Source organism: Cheilinus undulatus, linkage group 17 (assembly GCF_018320785.1).
Source record: "Cheilinus undulatus linkage group 17, ASM1832078v1, whole genome shotgun sequence".
NCBI lineage: Eukaryota > Metazoa > Chordata > Actinopteri > Labriformes > Labridae > Cheilinus > Cheilinus undulatus.
In genome coordinates, this window is record NC_054881.1 from 35,943,128 (window position 1) to 35,963,824 (window position 20,697).

General features: G+C 39.7%; 1 protein-coding gene across 1 annotated transcript; it reads right to left on the reverse strand.

Annotated features, from left to right (window-relative positions):
* Window positions 1-1,531: 1,531 nt before the first annotated feature.
* On the reverse strand, window positions 1,532-19,783 carry LOC121525423 (huntingtin-interacting protein 1-related protein-like). Its single transcript, XM_041811420.1, has 33 exons — window positions 19,703-19,783; window positions 19,344-19,407; window positions 17,904-18,046; window positions 17,765-17,821; window positions 17,355-17,435; window positions 17,179-17,255; window positions 17,031-17,092; window positions 16,767-16,907; window positions 16,628-16,685; window positions 15,178-15,253; window positions 14,577-14,714; window positions 12,944-13,057; window positions 12,667-12,850; window positions 12,495-12,583; window positions 12,261-12,377; window positions 12,032-12,130; window positions 9,827-10,021; window positions 9,511-9,621; window positions 9,225-9,419; window positions 8,985-9,132; window positions 7,535-7,621; window positions 7,356-7,463; window positions 7,119-7,255; window positions 6,777-6,887; window positions 6,624-6,682; window positions 6,491-6,521; window positions 6,339-6,401; window positions 6,114-6,214; window positions 5,911-6,016; window positions 5,479-5,602; window positions 4,375-4,436; window positions 1,782-2,372; window positions 1,532-1,670 (listed from the first exon to the last, which is right to left on the reverse strand). Exons 1-33 carry the CDS (start codon window positions 19,781-19,783, stop codon window positions 1,635-1,637), a joined length of 3,846 nt encoding a protein of 1,281 aa, XP_041667354.1. The 3' UTR covers window positions 1,532-1,634.
* Window positions 19,784-20,697: the final 914 nt, after the last annotated feature.

Sequence of the window (20,697 nt, forward strand, 5' to 3'; positions counted from 1 at the left end):
GTCTCAGGAGGTTAAAACTATTAAAAACTAAACTAACATGAAACAGTTTTGAAAAATAAACCAACAGTATTAAAACGAATTAAAACTAATCTGACTTTTACAATGAAAACTAAAAACTTAAAATAAAAATGAATGAAAAATGTAAAATAATTTAAACCTTTTTTGGAGACCACTGCTTTCCTGGAGTGCTTTTATATTGAAGGCTCCTGTATTCACATCCTGTATTTTTCCGTCTGTCTTTTTCTAACTTGATGAAGCTCCACTTTGGTCCCAACGGGAGTCTACAGTGGCTGTTTCATGGTGGTGAGATTGCAGTTTGTAATGCGCATGACAGACATAACAGACAGATGAGGTCGCTGTGAGAATAGATTACAGCACCACTGATTTGACACTGAAAAACCACAAACTAACCAGAATAACCAGATTAGACTATCTTTAAATATGTATTCAGGTCATTTAGTTAAACACAACCCAGTGAAACATGGATACACCACAAGTAAAGATGAGCAAAACAAGTCAAACTTTGTAATCTTAATTCTATAAAGGCAGGAGTGGAAAGTAACGAATTATATTTACTCACATTACTGTAACAGAGTAGACTTTCTGTATTTAAAGTCACTACTGGTTCATAAACCATGACCATTTTACTGCAAACACCTGGAGAGTTTATAACCCATACTGACAAAAAGTATAAGACAGCACAGTGGTGTAGTGCAGTAATAATCAACTGGTGCCCGGGGGCCAAATCAGGCCCACCACAGCTTCCCATATGGCCCCAGGAGATTTTTGAAATGTGCAGAGGAAAAATGTGTTGTGTTATTTCAAAAATCCTAATAGGCTTTAAATGTTGGCTTAAGGTTTGATCCTTTTTACAGAAATCCACCCGTCAGTCATTATTAGAGAATATGATGCATGATAAAGACATACTCATGAATTAGTTCTTGATTAGAGTGGCTGTTTTCCACTTCAACTTTCCACTTTAGGCACAGTGAGGGTTCCATTTTTCCTGCCAGAGAGCCACAATAGACTGGTTTCCTGACCAACTTCCCAGCCAATCACAACACAGCATTTTAACATCAAACCCAGTGATGGATGCCAGCCCCACAAATATATAGCCAAAATATGGCACTCGCCCCCTAGTGGCAGCTGCAGTTCAGGCAATTGGGACTGATCTCACTGCCAAATCCAAAAAATATTTACATTTTCAATGACAAAAAAAAAGATTAAACAATTATATGTTAATTTTGCCAAAATTTTTGGTTAAATTTAATTTTTGGGCAATGTGGCCCCTTTAGTGTCTTCCAAGTAAATCCTGGCCCTGGTACAAATGCAGCATTTTGGTAAACTTGAATGTTTTTAAAAAGTGCTATATAAATAAAGCGGATTGGATTACATTTATTAAATGCATTAAATCAATTAATTACACAACAGCAAATGGAAACAAAGCACAAGGCATTAGAATGATTAAATATACAAGTTCAAAGGCCATATATTTGCACATTAATCCTGTTTGTAAGCTCCAAAATAAATTTTACAGGTAAGATAGGCTTTATGGCAGTGTTTCTAACATTAATAAAGGTTATTTGTAGTTCCAGTGAGTTTTGGTAAGATGTCAGATTCTCTGCAATCAGGCTTCAAGATTCCCCTGATCCAGTTTCACCTCGTTTGAACTGAAATTAGAAAAAAAAGACTCATACAGACACGATCCACGGAAGTCATCCTCTTATTCAGTGCATATTTTTGATAATATTCAGGTCAAACAGATCGGTTTAAGTGCTTACCGCATTCTTAAGCAAGTTCCCAGATTTGGTGAAGATGTTGGGTTTTCTTATGGACAGTTTGGGGCTGTGGGAGCTGCTCTGGGGGTTGGCCTGTGGTGAAGACTGAGCTTGGGTGTGGCTGGATGTGTTTGAGGAAGGTTGTGACAGTGAGTATGACTGAGGGGTTAAGTAATTTTGTGATAAATTCGGTGTGTACTGCTGAGGTGGGACATAAGGCTGAGAAGGGATGTACGGCTGGGAGGGTGTGTAGGTTTGAGGAGGGGTGTAGCTGCTGGAGGGGGTGTAGCTTTGAGGAGGTGTGTATGATTGGGTCGGTGTCGGAGTGTAAGTCTGAGGCAGCGAGACTGATGGAGCCGGCGTGAACGGGTTGGTGTTTGTAAAACTCTGGGTGTTCAGGTAAGGCTGTGTCTGTGAGAAGGATGGAGGTACAGGTGAGGAGTCAAGCAGAGTGGGTGGTGGCGGTGGAGGGAAGCTGTCCAGTCCATCCTCGGCGTCGGCGCTGGAGCCGTTGAGCTCATAGTGTCTCTTCCTCAGCTCGCCCAGACGGACTCGCTCATGCTCCAGCTGGCTCTCTAGCTGCAGCACTTTCACCTGAGAGGTCCAGGGAGCAGAATATCATCAACAACAATGACCATAGCAAGTCTTTCTCCATTAAAAATGCAGCAGTAGTGACATCTGGTATACCCTTCAACTAGAGAAAGCTATTTAGTGGTGTTTGTTCCACGAAGACATGTGATAGGGACCCTCATAGAGAGGAAAAAAGAAGAATTGTGCTGAAAAATTGTGTTACTAGTTTCCTCTGAGATACTCTTACAATAAAAAGCACTTTACAAGGCATGTATGGTGCTTCATTGGCAGATAAAACAAGATGAAGTACTCATTTATCACATAGGGAGCCTCTCTAGAGGAGAAAAGCTGAATAAAGGCTCCCAAGGATGGACTTTTAGTGAAGTGAATATGACAGGGTGCCAAGGATGTGGTGCTCTTAAAGCAGAGAAAATGCACTGAAGGAAAAAGAACTCTATGGGTAGGATCTGGGCTGGGTCTGAGTGTGTAAACACTGTGCCTGAGTCCTCCTTGAAGAGGTGGTCTGGAGCATGAGTATTCAAGTATAGTACAGTGAAGAAGGGAGCACAACAGTGCCTGAGCACAGGGTCGGTGTATGCAAGTAGAGTTGTTATTGCAAATCTAAATGTCTCCCGTTTCTTCAAAAACCATGCATCTGTGCAGCATGGCCTGTTTCCTTCACAGAGCTGTACTGTACGATAGATGTGGAAGTAGGAAGAGGATCCTTGTTGGCATATTAAAAATAAGAAAATATACATAGTAGTCTGCAGGATGGACTCCATTGTCTGCACTGTCCATTATAAACTTCCTCTAAATTGAGGCTATTTGATCAAACTTCCTCTGCGGTGCCCTTCTAGTGGAGAAAGTGCCACAGAATCTTGCACATGATGGAGAAAATGTGCAAAAGCCACATAAAGTACCCTATCTAGTGCTCTCTTGGTGCAGAAAATAAGATGAAGTAACTTTTAAATGCCCCTCTCTTAGGGAGAATTTGTTGCAGAAACCTTCACAGTTTCGTCTTGAGAGAATGCAAAAAGTGCCCTCAGTGCAAAAAAATAATTTTATGCTTAGTACATCTTTATACTTACAGCCAGGGGTGTAAAGTAACAAATTGCATTTACTCAAATTACTGTAGTTGAGGAGCTTTCTGAGTACATTTTGTAATCAGTACTTTCACTTCTACTTAAATAAGTTTTAACCAGAATAACTGTACTTATATTGAGTACAATACCCTTGTACTTTTCCCTCTCTGTTGACTACAAAGTAGCACATAGAGAGAATCATTCCACATCACATCACAAAACAGCTGCTATACACAGCATAGACTAGTGCAGATATCTCAGGATGAAACATTTCAGAGTTAATTTTAACTCCTGAAGAATAATTTCAACTTCATTCTTTGATGTATGACACATTTGCACCCTAAGTGAAGTTACCTACTGAGTTAGAGTTACAGCTTGTAACTTAAGGTGCTTCTAAAAGATGCCCAGTGCACCCTTTTTATAAGTAAACACCTTACTTTGAGGTGTACTTTCCATATTGTTCTTGCCAGAGGAGACCAGTTGCCAATAAGGAAATATTGTATTTTACTGTACAGCTACGCAGTAGCTCCTCAGTACTTTCAATCCATTACATTATACTTTACTTGAGTGGATCTATAGACTAATATTTTAACTTTAATCAAAGTGAATATTAACCAAAGTAACTGTACTTTCAAGTGAGTACAACAGTCATGTGCTTTTCCACCTCTGCTTACAATTACATTTGGTTTACAGTTAACAGTGCCCCATGAGTGTTTATTTCTAAGATTATAGTTATCATGAGTCAGTAACAGAACAAATCAATGTTAATCTTAACCATAGTACTGAACCGTCACACTGTCAGTGTATAACAACTTTCTGCAGGTTGGTGCGTTTTCATTTCTTTGCCCCTTAGATAGCCTAGCCAGAGGATGCCCACCACGGTCTAATTTTACCCTTTGATAGACAAAAAATGAACCAAAACAAGGTGTTAGCATTAGCTTTACCTGAGCTTCCATCTCTTCTTTTTTCAGCTTGATCAGAGACATGCCAGAGAAGTCCATGATACCTATGAGGACATCAGAGTTTATTTTATGTGTACATCAAATCCCTGTTTGCAACATTATTCTGTTTTATTGTCCACATCTCGTCTGTTGAGCATATAAAACTAAGGAACTACTAACTAGTTGTTGAATATTACAACATTAGTAGACACTACACTCCTTTAAAAATCTAAAATGACTTTTTTTTTTAACAATATCTTATTGTTTTTTGCAGCATAAGCCAGAAAAAATTACAGACGGTATATTGTAGATGTTTCCTTTTTTACATTCATCACCTCCCCCCACTCTTTCAGACATCACATTAGATACTCTCTTTCAAACACTAATTTGCAAGGAAAAAATATCCGCAAATGCAAGCACAGATACATACATGCCTTGTATAAACCATAACCTAAAGAATCAAATTAATATGACTTTTTAAGACCATTTTTTGACCTGCCCTAAAAAAAATGAATTTCACTTTTTGCATGGCAAAAATGAAAGGCACGTGGGATTTCATGCCTGTATTGTATCAATATACCGTATATATATATTTATAACATATTTTAGCAGGAATGATTTAGGTTGCAAACTTGGTAACTCAGAAATTAGGGAACTGAACTCGTGTTTTACAACTGTACAAGGAATATATAATCACAGTAAGTGATAAAAATTCAGGGGATATGAGGTCCTGCAGAGGAAATTCTGAGCATTGAATACATTATTCCCTGCAGTGAAAATTTATGAAACAATATGTGATGAAAATTCAGTAAGTATTGATTAATAACAAAAAGAAAATGTTATTCCCCTAACAGATTTTAACTTCTGAATGTATAAATTCAAAAATAAAAATAAAATTGAATAAATTTAGCTATAAAACAAACTGAATGAAGACATAATGTATATATTTGTCAATGTACCTTTTAAATTTAAGACCTCGCACAAGTAAAAATACATAGAGGAGTTTTTAAGACTTTTTAATGGCCTTAAATGTTAAAAGTCTATTTAAGACTTTTTTGAAGACTTTTCAAGGATCTGCAAGAACCCTGGGTGGAGCTTCTTTCTCACCTTCGTCAGAGAGCCTCCTCTGCCCATGTTTGGTGGAGGTAACGACCATGGCAGTCATGTCGTTGACATGGCGAGACGCCTGCTGCAGCGTTTGCAGCTTCTTATTATTGCGATCAGCCTTCACCTGAAATTATCACACATCACAGCAGAATTTAAGAAAAGTCATAGAACCACACTGATGGAGTAAAAAGCACATTATATGTTTCCAAAATGTGTAGAAATAGAAATTTACAGTCCAATAAAATTAAAGTTTTCCACTAAGTACTTTAAATTTAACTGCACAGCTGTTGAGTACATGTAACAGATTTACTTCAATCTCTGCCTAAATGAGCAACTTCATGTTATACTATTCTGTGGCATACCCTGCTAAAAAAACACTTTCATGTAATGCAGCACTTCACTTCCTGTAAGTGTTGTGTATTCATTTTGTACCTTTGAGGCGGCGACCAGCTGCGCTGTGCTCGCTGCAATCTCATGAGAGCAGGCGATGAGCTCCTCATGAGTACCATTTTCAACCACAAACCGGTCAGCAGAGTCTCTGATATTAAAAAAGACAGCAAAGTTTCATCAAAAAGTTTGATGTTATGGTGAGGTCTAGTATAACTAATAATTTCTGCATTTATATTGGCACTTACAGCAGCTGTGTGGCGCCCCAGCCCACAGCTTTGGAGGCGGAGATAAGTCCTTCTGTCCAGCGAGAGTTTTTGGCGTAAAATTCTGTCACAGAAGCGGCCCCCTGTGAGAGAATTAAATTGAAATTATTGCTGATAATTAAGTTGTATCTGGTTTTTGTTTCTCTAGGGTTTCTGCCGTTTTAATCAAAATAATTTAAGTCTTCTTTAGGTGACACTCTGACTTACCCTGCCTCCTTCCACAATGTCTTTCTGAAGGTCAGTAGCAGCTGTCACCAACATATGAACGGCCTGGAGGGAAGCATAAGAGCAGAAAAAATGCTGAATAAATTCACATCAAAGTTTATAAACCTATATTAAAATCGTCTAGACATTTTTACCTTCATCAGGTCTGAACAGGAGCCAAGAATACTGTGATGAAATAGAAATAAATCACACAGATTAGCTCTAACAAAGGAACAGAGAGAAGCTTAAAATACTAGAAATTCCTGAATGATGAAGAGCTTGATTTACCTCTGGTTGACCTCCAGCTTAACACCGTTGGTGTCTTTCTTTGCCTGATGAAGAATCTCCTAAGACACAAGAAAATAAGCATAGAAATCAGCATTACCAGCTAGGTTTAGGTTCATTTGAATGTTTTATATCTATGATAAAGCGTGTCCTTACATCCATTCGCAGCACAGCCTCTTCAATAGCAGTCGATGTAGCAATCATCTCTTTATCCACCATGGATCCCAGCTCCTCTTTACGCACGTCCCGTCCTTTGGGACGCAAATCCTAAAGATGAAACATGGAGTCAAATTTATAGAGACAAAGTAATAAGATGCATGGTGTTATACCCGCAGAAGAATATGTTGGTAAAAGATTTACGTAAGATAAATTACCCTTTGAAAAGGGAGGTTTAAATTAGTCAAGCCACCCAGCATTGCAATCAAACATGCTATTTCTTTTCCATTTTCTAAACAACCACAGCCAAGAACTTAGATAAAGATTTCAGATCCTTCTCACCTGACCCAAAGCAAGAAGGCGTTGGACAGTGTAGCGCACAGCAGATGGATCAGCTCTCGGTAAGCTGGCCTGCAGTTTCATATCCTTCAAGAACTGAAGGCAGTTGTTTGCACAATCTCGACAGCTGTCTGTTAAACCTGCACAGCACAAGGAAAGACAAAAATATGCGTAATGTAGGCTTACATAATGTGTTCAATATATATAATCTTGCAGCTGATGTGTGGATGAGTCTCTTACGGTCGGCCTGGTCAGTTGGAGCAGAGTGAGATGTTGCTGCTCCGTTAACAATCGTGTCAGCAGCAAGGTGGGAGAACTGTGTGACCGCTCTCAACAAACCGCTGGCATCTGCACGAGAGCAGAAAAAAATTAGATACAAGGACAAACATTATCTACAACTTAAGACACAGCTTACTGACCGTTCCTGTTTCCCAGGTAAAGCATGTGGCTCTGCTGCATTTTGTCTATTGAACCCAGGGTGATTTCAGCTCGATTCACCAAATAATCTGGAAAACAAAAAGAGAACTGATAAGGGAATTACAACAAAAAGCAACACATCAAGGAGTGAGGATTAAGTTGGATTACAGTGCATGACATTAGAGGTAAACTGCAGTATTTCTTAAACCTATAGGTGATGTCAAACACTTATGTTTTTTTAATCTTGTCAGTGCCAGATTTGCAACTACTAGCTAGACTGAATGGGACTGAAGTCATTACAGCCTATTTTGAGCCTATCAGACTGGAGAAAATTCACAAGTTTTGGTCATTTAACTCTCGGGCAGCACGGCGCAGGGCTTAGCACTGTTGCCTCATAGCAAGAAGGTCCCTGGTTCGCCTCCCAGTCAGGGCCTTTCTGTGTGGTGTTTGGTTAATTGGTGACTCCAAATTGACCGAAGGTGTACGTCAGAGCTTGCATGGTTGTCCGTCTCTCTATGTCTCAGCCCTACAGTTGACTGGCAACCAGTCCAGGTTGTACCCCCCTTTCGCCCAATGACAGAAGGGATAGGCTCCACCCCCCCTCGCAACCCCTGACGGGATAAGCAGTATAGACAATGGATGGATGGAAGTAATTTAACTCTCACTACATGTACAAACAGAGGCCATCTTGAAAATTAAATTGGATTTCCCCAAGCAGAAACCCCCAATACTGAAGAATGAAGGTCTTAATCAGGCTTGTACATCTAGATGCTGCAATTTTACTTAATTTTTCTTCTTTGCAAAACTCCTAAAGCTCTGTCAGGTTGACTGCATTAGATTGTCATCCAGGATTTTCCAATATTTTGCAACGTTCATTTTACCATCTACCTTTACAAGCCTTCCAGGGCTGGTTGCCTGCTAAGAAGCATCCCCACAGCATGATGCTGCTGCCACCATGCTTCACGGTGGGGATGGTGTGTACGTGGGGATGGTGTGTTTGGTGTCTTGTCTGATGGCCAAAAAACACCATTTTGGTCTCATCAGACCGAAGAACTTTCTTCCACTTGACCACGGAGTCTCCCACATGACTTTTGGTGAACTCTAGTCAAGATTTAATGAGTTTTCTTCAACTGTGGCTTTCTCTTTTTTGCCACTCTCCCATAAAGCTATGACTGGTGAAGAACCTGGGCAACAGTTACTATGTGCAGAGCCAAAATATACTGACCAGGATTGATTTATTAAATCAATAAAAGAGTAAAACATCCAGGGGATGATTACTTTCTATAGAAACTGTACTATCTGCTTGAATCTGATTATATGGCATCTTCAAGCCATATGATTGTTTCACAATCAACAAGACATCACACTGCAATATAGAGGTATAAGAACATCCTCTTTGCATTAGCTCAGATGAACAAATGTGGCTATAAAAGGGTGTAAATGAGGTATTACCAGGTGAGCTGATGCAGCAGACATGTATGGGGTCATCCAGTTTGGCCACAGCGTCCAGTATGATGCCCTCAGCTTCCACCACAGCACACTGCAGCAGAGAGAACTGCTCCTCCTGCAGCTTCTGGGCCAGCTCACCTTCACGACATGCCTGAAGTTTCACACAATCATTCTCATCAGTAACCATCCATTAAAAGACACCAGTAACAGCCCTACCATGCAGTCTAAAACACAGTGCAGCACCTGTTGCTGTAACTGAGCGTGCAGGCTCCCCAGCTCCATGCTGCTCCTCTGCCTCTCCTGCTCAAGGGAGCTCTGGTGGAGCTGAGCCTGCTGTCTGAGGGAGCTCAGCTCAGCTTCCTGCTCCCTCACTGAGCGCAGCAGCACGTCCTTCTCTGCCTGCAGCCCTGCCAGTGAACTGCTCAGCTGGGTCCCGCTCTGAGGATCAAAAAGGACATGTTTTTTTTCTCCCACTGTGTCTTGTCATATGAAGAGTGATGGAGGATGAAGCTACAGGAAATATTTATACCATCTCTTTGCTCTGCAGGGTGTTTTTTGCAATTGTCAGTTCTCCTCTTACTGAGTCCAGCTCTCGTCTCAGCCGGTCGATCTCCAACTTCTGCTCTGCATTGATGGTGAGCTAATGAAACAGGAGGCCAGGTTATTTCTGTTGCATTTAAGTTGGGCTAAAAAAAGTGAATGCTTCCTCTGCATGAAATACCGTTTCTAACTATCTGAGAAGTCTTAAAAATTCAGAAAACGAACATTATGCTAAAACACAGACCAAAAACATGCACCGTTGACTGCATCTTTATGATACTTATCTTTGATCCAAACAGACTTACCTGCTGCTGCAGCTGAGCCCTCAGAGACTCGATCTCCCGGTTAAGTCGGTCTCTTTCCAGGTCTAGGGAGCCCTGCTGATGATGGGCCTGCTGTTTTAGCGAGGACAGCTCCGCATCTTTCTCTCTGGCAGAGCGCAGCAAAACGTCCCGCTCGGCCTGCAGAGCTGCCAGGCTGCTGCTCACCTGAGATCCCTCCTGGAGACAATCACACAGAAACATTAAGGTGAATAAAACACGTCTGAAGGTCATGAAGCACAGGATAAAGTTGCAAACTGCAATTCTGCAAATACTTAAGATGGACATAAGAATTTCAATTTTAGTCTGCCTCATACTTCAACTTCACAACATCTTAACAGCAAATGTTCAACTAATTAGTCCTCTAGCTTGAGCAGCAGCTCAGTTTACAATTTTTGACTTGACCACATGGTGGTGCTAAAGACTTTTCCAGAAATGTCTCAAAAAAAAAAGCCCCAAAATATGTTCACATGAAGCAGCTTAGAGTTAAGTGGACCCCTAATGCACTGGTGGATTACTGCATGGTAAAATGCAAGTAACAGATAAAGAAGCACAGATATTGCACCATTAGTGAGCATACATTTTTTTTGTTAAACTTGGTCAATCTATAGTTCAGATTCTGGTATGTCCTGCAAATCTCTGACTTTTATACCAGAGAGAGGTACCACAAAACACACACTTGCTATTACTGCTTTTAGCTAAATGTGAAAGGCCCTATTGGTCTTTGCCTGAGGCCTCTTAATGACTAAACCTCCCATACTACTGAGAGTAAAAACAGAACGTTTGCTTAATTAGGTATGTCTATCTACTTTTGTCCCTATTGTGTGCTTTAGAAGTGTAATGCATTCACAGATTGTTGTCTTACTTGAGGTTCATTTAAAATGGAGCTGCTTTCACTCACTTTTGCACTAACATGAATTCCAGTGATGATGCATTCAGTTTTTTGTGAGAATACTAAGTTGCATTTTAAGTGCAATGCACTCACTTACTTGTACACTTATCCAGGTCCATTTAAGCAGTGACACTTCAACTCTTCTGCTTACTGAAGTTCCTTAAATGTAGAAATGTTGGCCTACATTATACCAAAAAGCACCTTTGAACAGTCAAGTGTTTATTTATTGTTGTACCAACTAAAAAGCTAGGTGTTCCCTTTCTTTATTACTTACCATGGTGCCCTTCATCTGTGATGCATTCACTTAAACTGTTATTTACTTTCCTGTATTTGACAACAATGTTCTGACTTATTTTTGCTGATATATCTATCAATGGTAATGTATCAAAGTATTATTTGCACTCAAGCTCAAGAGATCCTGTGTGGAGATGGAGAAAAGTACCAGAAGGACAACATCCCTGCAGCCTACCAATGATCTGGACTTACAGCAGAGTGGCTAGACAGAAGCCTCTCCTCAGTGCAAAACACATGAAAGAAGTTTGCAAAAAACCTCCATGTTTCACATGGAGCTAAGTGGGCTTTCATGTGTTAATTTGCATTGAGGAGAGGCTTCTGTCTAGTCACTCTGCCATGAGCCCAGATCTGTGGAGAGCTGCAGTGATGGTTATCCTTCTAGAACTGTCCCATCTCCACACAGGATCTCTGGAGCTCAGTCAGAGTGACCATCAGGTTCTTGGTCACCTCTCTCACTAAGGCCTGTTTCCCTTGATCTTTAAGTTTTGTCTGGTGACCAGCTCTTGGAAGAGACCTGTTTGTTACAAACTTCTTCAATCTGAGAATTATGGAGGCCACTATGCACTTGGTGCAGCAGAATTTTTTTGTTGTCCTCTGCAGATCTGAGCTTTGCAACAATCCTGTCTCTGAGCTCTGCAGGCAGTTTCTTTGACCTCATGGCTCGGTTTCAGCTCTGAAATCATTGTCAGCTTTTTCTATAGAGGTGTGGGCCTTTTGAAATCATGTCTAATCAATTCAGTTTACAGCAGGTGGACTGCAATCAAGGAGTAGAAACATCTCGGCAACGATCAAGAGAAATAGGAGGAAACTGAGCTAAATTTTGAGTGTTTTTGCAAAGAGTCTGAATACTTATGTCAATGTCTAATTTCACTTTGTCATTATGGGGCACTGAGTGTAGACCAATGAGAATACAAAAGATTTTTTTCAACTGCAGCATCAGGCTGCATCATAAAAAAAACTGAAAAAAGTGAAGGGGTCTGAATACTTTTTTCATTCAATCTCACCCTCTCTTTACTGTCCAGTGCGCTGCGAAGGTGAGCCATCTCTGCTCTTTGCTCAAGAAGTTCTTTGTTGAGGCGTTCAGCCTCCTGCTGCTGATTCATCTGAACAGAAAAGAGGGCAGAATCAGGAGAATCTTTTCAGACAAGAAATTCCTGGTAGAAACTGATTATATCAGTCAGTGAAGCCATATTGTCTGGAGTGGCTATGTATAACATGTTGACAAGGTCGCACCATGTTTCTTTTCTCGTGCCGCAGATTTTCCAGCTCATTCTCCAGCTGCTGTTTGGCTCGCAGCAAATCATCTTGGCCTTGTTTGGTACTGGACAGCAACCTCACTGTGTCTGCATTCTGCACAGACAAAAGGAGACAAACCTTTTTAGGAATCCTTCTACATTGCAACCCATTCAAATTCCTAAATTACTTTTCCTTGAATGTGATCTTAACACCCATGATGCTACAGCTCACCTTCTTCATTAAGTCGGCATGGCTGGTGATCAGCTCTGCGTGTCTCTCTTTAAGTTGAGTGAATCTAAGCTCTGCTGCCTGAGCTCTTGCTGCAGAGTGAGGAAGAAACAATGCCTCATTAAGATTTAGATTCATATTTCAGTTCTGCATGAAAAAAAAAATGCTTACTCACTATCTGCCTCTTTGAATCCAATCTGAGCCCCGACACTGGCAGCATTTGCAGACCGCAGAGTCTCTACTTCCATCTTCAGGTGTTCGTTTTCCACCATAGCCATCTGTTTGTGCGTGCGCTGCTCCTCCACCTCGGCCTCCAGACGATTCACCTGTGACTTTAACTCAGTAACAGCCCTCTGAGCCTGAGGAAAGCAGGAGTAAAAGGCTGTGTTTCATTTTTATTCAAGGATTTAAATGGAAATATGTGCTGACCAGGCAAACTGATTCAAACCAACCTCAGTCTTGATGAGCTGCAGCTCTGGTTTGAGCACCTCCAGCTCTCTTTTCAGACAGTCGTTCTCTATTTCTCTCTGCTCTTCAGGTGTTGTCATTTGGCTCAGCATATAGTACTGCAAGGATAACAGAAAAATTAAAGCAGACAGCATTGCTACATAGAAAATCTAAAAGTATATTTATCTTTTCATTTAGTGTTTGTTGGTTGTGCCTCCTCACAACCAATAAACATCTGATGGATAGATCTGTTCATCTACTTGGGTCATTCTCGTGAATGCATTATCTCAACTTTCTTAAAAGGACTTTCTTCAAACTTTACACAAACATGAACTCTCACTATAGGATGAACTGATTAGATTTCAGGGGTTAAAGGTCATGTTGATTCCTTGCTTGTACATCTGATACCTCAAAAATGCTTTAAGGGATTTTCTTCAAACTTTCTTTATATTATCATGTGGAGAAATACTTATAAAACTAACTTAGATCCAATAACTAAACTGCATAAAAAGCTATTAGGATAATAAATAAATAATGATACTGTGATTCTACCAGTTTGCTTTTCATAGGATCATCCACATTAAAATTTTTGGACATTATATATTCAAAACCATCAGAAATTATGTTTCATGTGGTGCATAAGAGCATTTTGGTCTGAATTTGAAAATTCTTTAAACTAAGAAAGGGGATTTATAATTTAAGGGGGATGCTCATGTTTGGAACCTGCAAAGTGAGAACAAACGTGAAATACAGATGTTTGTCAGTTTTGGAAGTAAAGTTATGGAATGGACTAAATGACTGATGAACTGGTTAAAACTGGTTACTTGATGAAAATGTTTTTCTAATTTAAACTATCATGTATTTAGTTTCTCATTCTACTACTGATTTACTGGGTTAATCCTTTGATGGTACAGGACAGGCTGAAATTAGCCACTGGCTTTAGCCTATTCCTTTTTCAGTTGCTGACTGACACATTTTATGTAAAAATGATCTTATTTGATGCTTGTTTTTTATCTACACATATGTAACTGAACAAAAAAAAAAAAGAAAAACATTAATTAATTCATCCAAACAACATCAACAGCCATGGTGGTACAGTACCTACAGAGGGTAGACAGTCAAAGCCAGATCAGGTGACTGGATAGAAATCTGTGTTATCAAGTCTTGTGACACAAACGAGTTTCAAAGAATGTAAACAATCTAATCTATCTGTTTTTATAAAATCCTGTGTGGAGATGGAAGTTCCAGAAGGACAACCACCACTGCAGCCCTCCACCAAATGTTAATTTCGTTGACTAAAACTATGACTACAAATGTTCGTCGACAGCCCTTTTTTCCATGACAAAAACTAGACCAAGACTAGCCAAAGATAGATCTGTGATGACTAAAACTAGATTAAAACTTACCAAAAATAGATCTGTGATGACTAAAACTGACAAACACTAAGTCTAGTTTTCATTAAGATGACTAAAATTAGACTAAAATGTAATTTAGTTTTTCTCAGACATTCAAAATCCATGATATTTCTCCAGGTTCTTAGTAGACTCAGGGCCTGTCGCTAGTCTACAAAAAGTATAAATATGAGGGGAATTCCCAGAAAATGCATCTTCTTTCTGAACTGTGTCTGTTTACTCTCACCTGTGGCATTTGTTGTGTCTCTCTAATCTCAGGCTGTGGCTCCACCTCCTCTTCATCTTGGCGGTCCTCGTTCGGCATCACCACCACCGCCTTTTTATATTCCCCCAACGATGCAGCACGGAGGAAGTTTGGCGGCTCCTAATCGACAGGTACATCAGAGTCAGCATTATTGGCCTGGTATGCTTATGCACCAAGGAACTGGACTCTGGTTAGCTTTGCTCTCAGTGTACAAGAATAAACATTAAATACAAAAACAAATAAAATCTATAAAGATTTACGTGCAGGTTCTTGTAGGTATGTTTTCTACTATATACACGTTGATGTGTATTGATAGTATGGTTAGAAGATGTGCAAAGGGTGCAAGAATGTTGACTAGACAAGATCAGTGTATAAAATATGCAACGATGTGGGCAGATTTACATAAGGAGAATATAATTTTAGACAGCTGATTAGTGCAAATGTGCATATGAGGCGAGGCTTTTACCACAGAGAGTTTTTTTTTTTTTTTTACAGTATTTGAAATACAAAAGTTTGATTTAACGACAGGAGAAAACAAAACAAGAGAACGTTAAACAAACATGAAAGAAAACTTAATGCTCACATCAGGGAGATCAGGGACCCGAATGACGGTCTTAAAGAACTCCATCTCTCTGGCTCTGTTGAAGAACTGTGTAAGGCTGAGGGGAAAACATGAGAGACACTGAACGAACCACAGAAATGAAGCATTCAAGAGTTTTCACTGGTTAAGTCGGACAAAGTAGATAAAGCACACTGTTGAGCTACTTTGTTATAAATTCCAAAAGTAACAATCAGCCTGACCGATAGACGGCTAGTTAAAAAATGAATTTTCTGCTCTGCAGTAATATACTTTAAAACCGCTGAGTAACTGAAGCTGTTTCTAGTAATTTCCATTATCCAAAGCACCTGTAATATTAAAGTAGACCATCTAATGTTTACACTGAAAAGAGCTCAACTATGAAGACAGTTACATAGAATGAGTTTGTCATGTTTTCTGCCTGTGTTGGTCAGGTTTGTTGCTTTTCCCATATCGCTGCAATTAAATGTCCAGATGACAATCACTGGCACAAAGAGGGCAAAACACAGAAGGTCACTGCTGAAAGGTCAAGCTGTTCTCAGAGCTTGTATCAAAGCATGTTCATGGGCAAGCAACAGGAATGAGCTCAGCCTTCAGAGGATTGTCAAACAAAGCAGATTCAAGAACTTGGGGGAGCTTCACAGGGACAGGACTGAGGCTGGAGTTCGTGGATCAAGAGCCACCACACAGACAGGTTCAGGAAATGGACTACAAGTGTTGTGTTCCTAGTGTCAGGTCAATCCTGAACCACAGACGTCCTAAGGGTCTCGCCTGGGCTAAAGAGAAAAAGATCTGGATCGTCCAAAGTCATGTTTTCAGATCAAACTAAATTTTGAATTTTATGTGGAAATCAAGGCCCCAGAGTCTGGTGGAAGGTCAGAGAGGCACAGAATCCAAGGTCCTTTGAGTCCAGTGTTTATACTTTCCACAGTCAGTGATGGTTTGAGGTGCCATGTCATCTGCTGCTGTTGGTCCACTGTGCTTTATCAAGTCCAGAGTCAACACTGTCACCTGTCTACCAGGAGATTTTAGAGACTTCCATGCTTCTATCTGCTGAGAAGCTTTATGGAGATACTAATTTACTTTTCCAGCGGGCCTTGGCACCTGCCCTCAGTGAAGCAAGAAGTACTAGAAACTGGTTTGCTAACCATGGTATCACTGTGCTTGACTGTTTTTTTGGAAATCCTAATATTTTGAGATGGAAAATTTTTGTGATCTGTAAGCCATAATCATCAAAATGTAAACAAACAAGATGAATCTAGAAAAACATAGGAAAAAAGAACTTTCTCATGATGTTCAATTTTCTAAAGATGCTAATATACTAACTCATTAAATCATGATGCTTAGCATACCACAAACACCAAAAAATGGCAACAGTATATTTCATTGACTTAAATTTTTGATAATTCAGTACCTTTTTGCCTCTAGTTTCTGCTTGATAACACTGGTAACCTACCCTGCAAATAAATCACGGAACCGCTCTCGATGGCCCAAAAGAGCATCCGGTGTAATGCCTAGAAACAGAAGATGAGATGAATTTAAGGGGTAGAACAGAAAGGTTTGTTTTAATGATTATTATTTTCTGTGTCACTCACGGCTGTGAAGTTTGAACATCAATAGCACAGAGAAATGGTAGAGGAAGCTGCAGTCCAGGATGAGCGGGATCAGTGGAGTCAGTCTGCACTGTCCAGCTGGAGTTGTAGATTTGGCCCCGTTGGCATCAAGCTGACGGAGAACTTTAGAGAGGAAATAGAAAACAAGAATACAGATTTGAAAACAAATCTAGAGGCATTCGTATTAAAAAAAAAAAAAGATACAACCTAATATATATTCCTTTACATATGAAGAAGTGGACTCACCTGTCTCGGACATCTTCAGCCCTGCATCCAGGCAATCCAGCAGCTCCTGTGTCATATCCAACCTGAAACACATGATATTAATATTTTGAAGTTTGCAAATGTTAGATTTTATTAGACACTTACTGGCTCGTATATTCAAAATACTTACACTTTGGTCATGTCAGTTCCTGCTTCTTTCTCTAAAGTCTCATCACTGACCTCCATGTTTCCTGGGATCACCTTGTGCTAGGGAGGAGATTTTTTTTATACATGAAATTGCATATTTTTATGATTTTATGATTACCAAATTTCATTTAATAAACCATAATATTACTTTAGAATTACCTTCACATGAAAGTCCATTTTTAGGCAGAGATATTTGGCTGACAAGGCGACAATGTGACCATATCGATCGTGCAAGCTTCCCTAAAAAATAACATGAACAATATAGAATAAGCTGCCAGTCATTCATGAAAACACAATGACATGGTGACACTGGGTGCACAGTTGGAGCCATTCTGAGCAGAGAAAATAGTAAAATTATGGTTGTAGATGATATAAAACATAAAAAAAAACATACTATTGGACTCTACATTTTATCAATCCAAATTCATGCAAAAACACAGTTCTTAAAAATGTACTGAAACACTTTTCATCTTCCATTTTAAACTTATCAACTCAGTGCAAAAGTTGTGGTAGGCAATTTAAACTGTGGCACTCATTTGTTTGTTTAATAAGAAAATGCAGTTACTCACCCAGAGAATTCCCAAATCTTTGACATTGGGACAGTACCTGTGTGAATCTCTGACACACTGAAAAAAAGAGCAACACAACAGATGTTACACATGCAGAGGAGAATATGATTACAGAGGCAAATAGCATAATATAACTTACATTTCTGTGTCCATCTCTGAGAACCTTGTGCAGCAGATAGCAGAACTTCCAGCTGACCATGGAGTTACTGGACAGAGGCAGGTTGAGAGCGTACGACCAGAAAGTCGTAGCTCCAGCCTCCTTATGTGTTCCCATGATGATGGCTTTACAGCTGTCAAGGAAACCCCACAACACTCCTGCAATATCTCACCACTGTACAGTGTTTTTAATGAAAAAGGGAGAAAATATTTCTACAAAGTAGTGTCAATTAAACAAAAATATGAAATGTAAGAAAAGTGACTGCATAATATTCACCCCCTTTAAAGGGACTGACCTAATTCAACAGCCAATTGGTGCTAGTAGTCTCACAGTTAGTGAAATGGGGATCACCTGGGTGCAGTGAATGTGTCTCAGTGATTGTACTATAAAGACACCTGTGTCTGGAAGGTTCAGTCACTGATTAATCAGTATTCCTGGCAACCATTACACCGTGAGGACAAAAGAACACTTCAAGCAACTGGATACAAAAAACTTTCCAAGGCACTGAACATCACCCAGAGTTCAGTTAAATCCATCATCAAGAAATGGAAGGAATATTACATGTGTGAATCTTCCTTGATCAGGCGGTTCTCACAGACTGAGTGACTCTGCAAAACACAGACTAGTGAAAAAGGCCACAAAGACACCTATGACTACTCTGAAGGAGTTACAAGGGAGAACCTCTGCATACAACTGTTGTATTCACCAGTCAAAGCTTTAAGGGAGAGTGGCAAAGAGAAAGCCACTGTTGAAGAAAAATCAGATTGAATATGGACTAAAAATCACCAAAGGTCATGTGGGAAACTCCATGGTCAAGGAGAAGAAAGTTCTTTGGTCTGATGAGACCAAAATGGTCCTTTTGGCCATCAGACCAGTTACGTTCGGTGGACACCAAATACTACACCGCCACAAACATACAATCCCCACTGTGAAGCACAGTGGTGGCAGCATCATGTTGTGGGGATGCGTCACAACCGCTTTTTTTTTTGGGGGGGGGGGGTTGTCACTAAAGACAAATTACAGTATATTGACCATGACTGATTTATAAACTCACTAAAAGGGCAAAACATCCAAGGTGGGATACTTTTATAGGCACTGAACCTGATTAAGGTGTTCAGTCAGTGTGTACCCAGGTGTATTGTAGCATGCTTAATTCCTGCTTACTAATAAAAAAATTGAAATATCTTCATCGTCATAAAAGTAAAACTAAAATACATTCCACTACTTCTACATTGTTATACTCTACTGATGAATTAAATAGGCTTATCTGCTAAGCATTAGCATATTAGCATGCTAACAGTATTGTTGCCAACTGGCTATGATTGACCTGCAGCAAAAATAGTAAAAGTTTTATTTTAAAGTTGTAGTTTTGTCGTTTGGGAATTTAAAAAAATCAATTTAACGTCAGACATAAAAGGATACTTCGGACATATTTCTCTTTGGGCGGTGTTTCAGAAGAGGCGACGATCTTGCTGATGCTTTGTAGCTGAAAGAAAAGACACAGGTAAACAGGTCACAGCTAACATCTAGAAAACAGATGTTAAATCTAGATAAGGACATGGGTTATAAGTTTAATCTTTTAAAACTTTTTCTGGAACCATGTTTTTAAAAGTAGGCTATTAAGTCGCCATATTTTTTTATATAAATGTTACTATAAAACGCATTACTTAGGCCCTGCTATAAGGTTATAAATCTACATTTCCCGAAGGACCAAAGCACGATCTAGTACTTCACAGTTCAAAACTGGTTTGATAATCATAATTATTAAAATAATGACTCACCTGTTGTTTACCAAACTGCTCTTTTTCCGCAGCCAGTTGTTTTTCCGTCTTGTTTTCACTTTTATTCTTGTTTTTACTCATTTTGTTGCGGTAGTCCACTCAAACCAAGAGTCAAAAGTATAAATGTAAGATAGTCCGGCTCCAGGTTTTAGCTCCTCACCTTTGCGCTCTCGTGCTTCTGCTAAACAATAATAGGTGCGCCAGACGCTCCGCGCGCATGTCCTTCAAAGAGTCTCCTCTTCCAGCAGAAATACAGCAGCGGTCTCCAGCAGAGATGTAAACATAATAGCTTAGCTCATGCGTAAAACCATCCCAGCTGCGCAAAAACACGCACCAGAGGAAAAATAACTGAATAAGTGCATTTGAAAAATAAAATCTGATATTATGAGGCAACAAAACAGGCCTTACACGTACTTGGTATAAATATTTTATAGAAAAAGTAGTGACAAAAAGGCAAAAATATGAAATAAAAGTCTAAAACAGCTATCCACGCTTCCTCTGAGTCACAAATCAGATTTGTAGGCAGTGAAACTGGAAAGACAAAACAAGGCCACACCACCTAACAGCCCTGTAGGACTGGTTTCACATCTCACACAATACAACTCTTAAAATACTGCAGGGAGTTAAAAAAAATACAGTTTTAAAGCAAAATTTATCCCCCAAAAACCCCAACATAGAGACACAAATTTCTAAACACGATTTAGAGGTATATAAACTATTAATTCATGACAGTATGCATTTATTGGCAGATTTTCATGTCCCTGAGAGACGGCTGAGTTCAACCCCTGTCCTTCTGTAGTAACACTGATTCAGAAAACCTAACGAGTTTGTAATATTGACATTGCTTCGGTCCATGTCAGGTCGTCCACACATCTTTGCAGGCACTGTGCTGAGGGCAGGATTTGGGTGGAGTTCACCAACCTGTTGGGTAAAAGAAAAAATAAAGCTGTTATGTCTTAACACACCCAAGCTACAGCTGAACACTTTACACCCCT